General features: G+C 42.7%; 1 protein-coding gene across 1 annotated transcript; it reads left to right on the top strand.

Moving 5' to 3' along the window:
* The first annotated feature begins 5,733 nt into the window (after positions 1-5,733).
* Positions 5,734-8,081, top strand: LOC106572553 (protein FAM43B). The gene has a single exon (XM_014146833.2). The coding sequence runs from the start codon at positions 5,859-5,861 to the stop codon at positions 6,873-6,875; it is 1,017 nt and encodes a 338-aa protein (XP_014002308.1). The 5' UTR covers positions 5,734-5,858; the 3' UTR covers positions 6,876-8,081.
* Positions 8,082-9,432: the final 1,351 nt, after the last annotated feature.

The raw sequence follows: 9,432 nt of genomic DNA, 5'->3' as shown, positions 1-9,432 counted from the left end.
CACAGACCCACTCCAAAAGGCTTTTGGAGCCATCATCGACTCAGTGGGTTTTGTCCAACATGTCTCCGGACCTACTCACTGCCACAGTCATACTCTGGACCTAGTTTTGTCACGTGGAATAAATATTGTGGAGAGAGAAAAAGAGAGAAAAAGAGAGAGAGAATTAGAGCGAACATACTTAAATTCACACAGGACACCGGAAAAGAGAAGATAAATACTCCAGATATAACAGACTGACCCTAGCCCCCCGACACTTTAACTACTGCAGCATAAATACTGGAGGCTGAGACAGGAGGGGTCAGGAGACACTGTGGCCCTGTCCGTCGATACCCCCAGACAGGGCCAAACAGGCAGGATATAACCCCACCCACTTTGCCAAAGCACAGCCCCCACACCACTAGAGGGTGTGGGGGCTGTGGGGCCTGATGACTCCTTGCTGTCCCCAGTCCACCTGGTCATGCTGCTGCTCCAGTTGCAACTGTTCTGCCTGCGGCTATAGAACCCTGACCTGTTCACCGGACATGCTACCTTTCCCCGGACCTGCTGTTTTGGACTCTGTCTCTAACTGAGTGATCGCTATGAAAAGTGCTGACCTGTTGCACCTTCTACAACCACTGTGATTATTATTATCTGACCCTGCTGGTCATCTATGAACGTTTGAACATCTTGGCCATGTTCTGTTATAATCTCCACCCGGCACAGCCAGAAGAGAACTGGCCACCCCTCATAGCCTGGTTCCTCTCTAGATTTCTTCCTAGGTTCTGGCCTTTCTAGGGAGTTTTTCCTAGCCACTGTGCTTCTACATCTGCATTGCTTGCTGTTTGGGGTTTTAGGCTGGGTTTCTGTATAGTACTTTGTGCTGATGTAAAACGGGCTTTATAAATACATTTGTTTGAATTTGTTTGATTCTCGGTAGAACACCTTCATAGAGGATTCTATGCAGAACTCTTCATAGAGGGTTCTAGATAGAACACTCTGCAAGGGTTCTACCCAGCACCAAAAAGGGTTCCCCTATGGGGACAAACCAAAGAACCCTGTATGGTTCTTCTACTTAGCACCTTTTTTTCGAAGAGTGTAAATGCAGGGGACTTCACCTCGCCATCCCCTGTGGCCATATCTATTCGTTTATCACAGGAGGAGGGACCCACAGTCCCAAAGTCTTTCTGGCTCCTGCAAATCCGCTGTTTATTAAATTATGATTTGTCTAAACTTTGTTATGTAAGGGCTATGCCTATGGGGAATATATGGCACTGTGCAAAGAAATGCACCCATTATTGATTTCCATCCCTTGCTTACCTTTTTGCAGACAAAGGAAATACATGTACTATACTTCTAAAATAGTTATGGATGATAGTCTGTCTGTGTTCCAAATGGCACCCTATTCCCTATATAGTGCACTACTTTTGACCAGAGCCATATAGGCTCTAGTCAAAAGTAGTGTATTATGTAGGGAAGAGGGTACAATTTGGGATGTAGCCTCGGTCTCCTCCCCGCCCCCAGTCATCCCATTCCAGGCACTCTGATTTGTATTCATTTTCTTGGTTCCTCAGCATGAAGGGTAGTTGGCTGTTGCAGTCTGATAGAGGAATAACATAGCATGCTCTGTCATCTCTCCCTGAGTCCTTACAGTGAGCAGAGCCCTGTCTCTTATTGCCTCTCTCTCTGCTAGCTGCCCTCATGGAGCTCCATAAATCAGACAGCAGGCAGGGGCCTCTCTCTCTACCCCCCCCTCTCTCTCTCTCTCTCTCTCTCTCTCTCTCTCTCTCTCTCTCTCTCTCTACCCCCCCTCTCTCTCTCTCTCTCTACCCCCCTCTCTCTGTCTCTCTCTCTGTCTCTCTGTCTCTGTCTCTCTCTCTCTCCACCCCCCCCTCTCTCTCTCTCTCTCTCTCTCTCTCTACCCCCCTCTCTCTGTCTCTCTGTCTCTCTGTCTCTCTGTCTCTCTGTCTGTCTGGCCAGACCCCTCTCGTTCTTTGATTACAGTCTGTAGGGTAAGTGTAGCGTGCTGAAGAAGGAGCTCAATTTAATTAGCTTGCCCAGGTAGACATATGTAGCATACAGTCCCCTGGACAAGGCAAGGGCTCCTAGAACAAAGCAAAGAAAGGTAATAAGAAAGAAGAATGGGTTCCTTTCCTTTTGGATACTGGAGAGGAACGGGGTGCGCTCAGATAAGAGTAATTGGATTGCTATAGGAGCAGTCTGCACCTCGGGTTGGGGCGAGAGCTGATAACAAATGGCTAAGGGTGCCAGAAAGATCCAGGCAGGGCTGAAGGCTGGAGCTGAAGCTGTGCAGTACTTTTGGCCTCATAGGGCTTAAGTCAGAAGTAGTGCACTATATAGGGAATAGGATACCATTTCAGTTTTAACCCAAGGCTCCAGCTTCCTGTAAACAAACCTAAACTGCAGCTCATTTAGCAAAGTGGATGGTTGCCTTTAATAGCAGGAGCCGACAGAACTCCCCGCACTCTGTCACAGTTGGGTTATAATAAAGCAGTGATGTAGTTGCCAAATTTTCCTCGATTGACATTTTGTTCCAGTGCTATAGTCTAATAAACAGAGGACACAAATATGTCACTACATTACACAGCGTAATGACTGTTTTTACCATGCCGCGGGGACATCACTGATTCTCCAAAAACAAATTAAGCCTGTTTAGAAGTTAACATTATGGTCAAGTGCATACAAACGGAAATAGGATGGCACATTCTGTCTTAATTATGATGCCCATCTGAATGAAAAGGGGGTAGTATTCTGACAATTCCATTCTTATTACTGTTCTCTTATTAATGCAGACAACACAAATCACATGGGCAAGATAATACATTATGTTCTCTCTCCTGGGAGTATGAGGAGTGTTAGAACAGTAGAACACTAATACATTATGTTCTCTCTCCTGGGAGTATGAGGAGTGTTAGAACAGTAGAACACTAATACATTATGCTGAATCATATACTATAGCTGCAGCTACTCATTCCTCCTGTTTATTATCATATAGAAGAACATTCAGAAGTTTGCCCTCACATACAAAATGATTCTAGAAAGATCCATTATTTTAGGCTCAGAATGAGCAAAGTACAATTCCGGAAACAAAAAGGAGTGATATAGATTAAAAGGGAAATTTAACAAGGTTTAGGAGTTGATCTTCCCGCCAACGTTTCCTAATTTCATTCACCGACTCTCCAATAGAGCGATAACCCTGGTGGCATCAGATAAGTCAATACTGAACACGGCATCCATCTCGGGAAGCAGTGATGGATCATGGATGACCAGCGCTGCTGCATGATCTCTGTGTTAATCTCCTGAGGCTGAGAGGAGAAGCTGTCTCAAATCTCAGCTGTGATTTATGGAGCCCCATATGTTCTGATAAAGCCGCTCAGTCAAGCTGAATCATGAGAGACAAGAGAAGGCATGATACACACTCATAATGGGTCAGATCTCAGTAGGGCTTGCCCACTGGGCAAAAACTGGTTGAAATAACATTGTTTCCATGTCATTTCAACCTCAAAATTAAATGTGATGACGTTGAATCAACGTGGAAAACTGATTCAATTTGAAAAGAAAGTCATCAACGTAAAGGAATTCACGTTGTATTCATGTTAGTTTACAACCCAGCCAAATGTAAATCAAAAGTAGACGTTGAACTGATGTCTGTGCTCAGTGGTTATTCACACATTCAACTATCTATTTTCAGGTTAAACTAAACATCTCTTGAGCTGCTCATGAGAGCAAACTGTTAGTGTGTCTCCTATCCTAATGTATCCAGAACATCCCCTCCTCTCCTCAACATTATACTCTTAGAACAAAGGGTTCCAAAAAGGTTCTTCAGCTGTCCCCATAGCGGAACCCTTTTTGGTTCCAGGTAGAACCGTTTTTGGTTCCAGGTAGAACTATTTGGGGTTCCATGTTGAACCCTCTGTGTAAAAGGTTCTACATGGAACTCAAAAGGGTTCTACCTAGAACTAAAAAGGGTTCTTCAAAGGGTTCACATATGGAGACAGCCGAAGAACCCTTTTAGGTTCTAGATAGCATCTTTTGAGTGTAGGTGGGAAATTGCAGTAAATTTTTTCCAGAAACTTTCTCAAACCCCAAAATAAGTCTAAAAGTTGGTTATTGACTATGGATTTGGTTTGTGTTGAAAAGGGCTCTTTTCAATTGAGAATGTCTTGGGTTGCAAAATATGTACTGTAAAAAGGGGATAGTGAATGCAGAGGGATTTTCTTCTGGGTCCCCAAATATTGCTTGTTATAACCTACATGGCTCCTTTACTAATTGAATAATCTAAATGAGCTTTTCCTATATTTGATCATTTTATAGTGTCTTATTACTTTAATCTGCATGTAACATAGTCATGGACTTTCTTCTCATTTACTGCGCAAAGCCCACAAGGCCAAAACTAGAATTTTTGTCCATATAACTACACAGCTCATCTCTGTTTGATGAATTTTCTCACAAGAGGACTTCATCTACACATGACAAATGTAGTCCCACTCCATGGCACCCTCAGTGGCAGATAGAAATTATTCTCACAATGATTCATTGCTAGAAAACTGTCCACCAGAAACGCTGCCCTGTGATGTGCCCTCCCAATACAGTCAGTCAGTCAAGCAATAGACATACAGTAGCACATATCACAATAACGTCAGATAGAGGGCAATGTCATGGTCACATAACATTTCAAGGTTTGCAAAGGGAGGGTATAGTACTGGAAACTTTACCAGTTTACCAGTAAACAACCAGAATTTTGGTAACATTCAAGTTTACATTTTTTAAATAATCAGATAACAACGAGTGGCCTTTTTGGTTATCACAGGGGTCTGTAATAATCTATGGCCCTCTGTGTGGCCGTATCACATGTAAAATATATAAAATAATACATTAAGATTATTTTAAAATTAAAAAATAGAATGACAAAGCTGTAAAGCATTATCCTAAATATAAACCATCAACTTAGTGAATACCATTGGTGTTGAATATGAGGGTTTCAGTATGAAATATCCATACTGTTTTTTACACACTTTTATTTATTTTCCTATGTCAATACGTCAATATTTCTGGTGGCAGTTGTGAAAAAAGTCAATAGTTGGAAGAGTTTCAGAGTTAATTGAAAATAATGCCATTGATGCTTTTTTTCATTCATTTGGCTTTTTTCTCTTGAACTATATGGTCATTCCACTAGAAACTAATGGACAATATGGACACATATATATAACAAAAAATAATAATACTATATATGAATACATTAAGTTATTCAAGTATAAATGACCAAAGTCACCATAGGGAACCATTTGATAGCATTGATGTGGTCATGTTGAGTCCTTTGTTTGTTGTCATTGACACATTGTCAATGTCACTACTACCACACAATTAGAACATCTTTCCAACCTTTGACCTCCATATCATAATGTAACAACGGGACAAATACAAATCAATCTGTGTTAACCCTCTCAGGGTACTCAGGGTTAAGATGAACATTAACACAGAGAAATACCAATATCCACCTCAGACCTGGCCGGATGAATGAAAGGAGTTGGCGAGCTACTTGGAAAGAAACAGTGAAGGAGCGAGGGGAAAGGAGGAGGGGGGGTGCTGAAGCACGGGGCTGAGTCCTCAGCACTGATCAGAGCTGCATGATGCAGACAGACGAGGAGAAGGAGGGAGGGAGGAGGAGGAGGAGAGGAAGGAGGAGCGAACAGTAGAACATACTGGCTGAGGCTCGCAGCTCTCAGTCTTTCCTCTGTGCTTGGCAGAGCTGCTTCTCTATTTCTCTCTGCTCTCTCTCTCTCTCTCTCTCTCTCTATTTCGCTGACAAAAACACACGCAGGTAGGAGGGCTCACCCCCTCACACTCTCCCTGCCTGCACCATGCTGCCCTGGAAAAGAAGTAAGTTTGTTCTGGTGCAGGATGAGGCCAAGACCAAGCCTAAGAGACTGATAGCTGGGCTGACCTACCAGTCCATCCTCTCCTCCCTGATGCGCTCCTGTCCCGACCTGCTCCCCGACTCGACCACCTTCGACTGGCTGGGCTCCATCTTCCAGACCAAGAGGCAGAAGGTGGAACTCAACAAGGAGGAGCCCACCTACACCGTACGTTACCTGGGGAGCATTGTCACCATCACAGCTAAAGGAGGAGGCTGTACACAGGACCCAGTGGCTAAGATCTGGCAAAGGAGTAACTACGGAGAACATAGCGTCAAGATGAGATTAACCGTGGGACCTCAGGGCATCCAGATGGGCACCGACAAGACGGGCAAGAAGAAACCCACCCACCTCTACTCTCTGAACCGGATCACCTACTGCACAGCTGACCCTTCCCGACCCAAGATCCTAGCCTGGATCTACAGACATCAAGTAAAGAACAAGGCTGTGGTTCTCAGGTGCCATGCCGTTCTAGTCAGCAAGTCGGAGAAGGCCAGGGCCATAGCACACAGTCTTTACCAGACGTCCACCTCAGCCTTCAGTGAGTTCAAGCGGCTGAAGAGGCAGAGTGATTTCAGGCACTGCCAACAGCAGCTGCTGGGGGAGGACATGGTGCCGTTGATGCCCCTGAGGAGGCTGCTCAATGGGCAGTGCCACTACCGGCCACCTGCCGACAGCCCTGGAGGCCCCAGTACCACCGGTCTCTGCTCCATCGCAGAGGAGGAAGAAGAGGAGGAGGAGGAAGAGGAGGAAGAGGTGGAGGATGAAAGGGAGGTGGAGGAAGAGGGGTACGAGGCAGATGAGGAAACTCTATCGGACACTGACCTAACTCATTCATATGGGTCATGTGAGATGAACCTAGGGGACATATTTGACGGACTTGACGAGTGTTATATCAACATCAACATAAACATCAGCGACAGCAACAACAACACCCTGACATTTGTCAGCTCTCTAGTGTGAGAGGACAGAACATGGACATGGATATCATGTCACATCATCACAGAGCCACATTCCTTCTCTTCTCATTCACGGTCCCTTTCTATCACAGGTTATATCCTGCTTTATCACAGTGTGAAGAGGATAGATTCTGTCTGTCAGGAAAGTTCTCCCCCACTGCTCTTTTGGGTCAAGGAAGAAAGAAAAATTGTGTTTGGGAAAGGATTTATTTTTACAGATGGCTCAGACAGACATTGGCTTGACAATTTCAGTTGACGATAGCAATTTTGTGAGAGTATTTACAAAGAGGGCTGCGAGAAAGTGATAATAGCACAATGTGAAGGGAATAATCTAAGAGACTATTGAGAGAACTAGCACTGACTGAGCTCGTCATAATATTGCCATGCCAGGTGTACACAGCACCCTAAACCCAAGGTGTGTTTACTTCTGTTTTCCTTGATATTTTGTAAGTACAGTAACATTAATGTTTGTTGCCATGAGTGATTTTCGATTAACTTGTACTTTTTTCAGAGGTTGTTTGTATGAAAAAATATGTATACTTTCTACTAAGACAATTAGTTTATGTAATTTTCCACACTTGACCTTTCTGAGTGCATTTAACCCTGAGGAGAAGTTTAATAAAATGTTTCTACAGTATAACCCCTGCAGATTAATGAATTAGGCTATAATTTAGGAATCAAGCCATTGAGTTCACATATTTATTGCTGACATTTGTTAAAGCCCTGTGTATCATTTATGCATGACAAGTCAGCAGTGATGTTTAATGCTTAGTCTTTTGTCTTTCTTAATGGGACACCTTTGATCTCAAAGCTGTTACGTTATACAGTAACTCCACACTGTGATGCATTTCTGACCAAGGAGAGTATGAACAAATATGTCTAGTTTTTGTACATTTGTTGTTTTTCCTATGAACAAAACAGAGCTACATTCCCCTGAAGGTGTACTAAATTTCTATCAGCAGGACTAAGGCTGTATGTTTGCTTAACTGCCAAAATGGCAGAGATACTGAGGACAGGAAGGTACGTCTGTTCTTTACCGATGGATGGACCAGACTGCTAAATATTTTGGCTATTCTTTAATCAAATTTCATAAAGATAAGATCTTTACTATTTAACAAAACCATTGTGATCGGGGTCTACATGGGATCTACATGAGATTAAGTGATTTTCAAAATGTGTTGAATAAAATACCCTCACTTTTACCTAGTAAGAGAATTGTATTTTTTTATATGAGTGACACATTTAGACAATTAGCGACAATCAAAGCTGAGCATAGAGCGTTTGTCTGATTATGGTAAATCTGACAACTTGATCTGACAACTCGACGGTATTGTATATTTTGATGTTAGTCAAAACGAGACAGGGAAAAACAAAGAAATCAACCAAACACAAAGCTTCTCAGGGCCACAATTACCGAAGATCTTTTTTAATATCCACCACCACAAGACATGGTCCGCGACAGTCATGCCACATTACACCACATCTAAATTGGCCCTTGACACTTGGTTAGATGTAGATCGGACAGAACAATCTCTGCTGGGATGGTATTGGCCACTCAGCCCTTTTCTTTGAGTGAACCAATTAATCAGAGAATTGAATAGTCCGGGAAATGAACAGAAAATACCTTCCTAGGCAAAAGCGGGCTGTCTGTCAGAACGATACAGAACCAACTGAACTGAGAGGGATACCAGGAAGTTGTCACAACCATCAACTATTTTACTGAAGATATGCTAATCTGGATATCAGACCAAATTATGCGATACTGCAGATAATGATTTGTGATGTGATTTTCTTCAGGAATGTTTTTTAAATGGTTTATCAGTTGTCTCAAATGGAGATTGAATTAATACTACATTTCTCCAGTTCCTGCAGTTTTTGGTAAATAGTAATGCAACATAACATTCACACTTTTTCCATGTACTATTTCAAAACACATCACAAACTAGAATATTGACTTACTTTTGTTACATAGCAAATAAAAACAGACCTGTTATGTTTGACAGAGCAGAGTCTCCATACAGAAGGCTTCCTGTCTTTGTTAGTTTGCTGATGTTGCAGAACACAGAGCCAGTTCAATTTTCTCAGGTTTAAATTATTTAGATGGATTGGTCTTTGGGGAGAGTTTCTGGAATCGTTGTTGTCAATATTTTTACTAATAAACTACCTCTGAAAGGGTAGAGGATCACCAATCTGTATGGAAACCATAAGGAATCTCTAAACAACAAATATACCCTAGTCTGGGAACCCTGGTGAAATACAAAAGAGAATAAAAGAGTTAATTGTGTCTGTACATTTCTTCCCTAGGATGGCATCCCGTCCCACCCTGTGCGATGCCCTGGTTTTACATATGGTAGATAGGGCTACATTCAGATGGATTGCGAAATACAGATACATAGTAATACTTCAAGCAACATTGTTGGTCTTATGGCATTCATACATCACAGGAGGTTGGTGGCGCCTTAATTGGGGAGGACGGGCTTGTGATAATGGCTGGAGCGGAATTAGTGGAATGGTATCAAATACATCAAACACATGATTTCTATGTGTTTGATGCCATGACA

Source organism: Salmo salar, chromosome ssa15 (assembly GCF_905237065.1).
Source record: "Salmo salar chromosome ssa15, Ssal_v3.1, whole genome shotgun sequence".
Lineage (NCBI taxonomy): Eukaryota > Metazoa > Chordata > Actinopteri > Salmoniformes > Salmonidae > Salmo > Salmo salar.
Note: the sequence above shows the minus strand (reverse complement) of the source record. Positions and strands in the feature narration are given on the sequence as shown.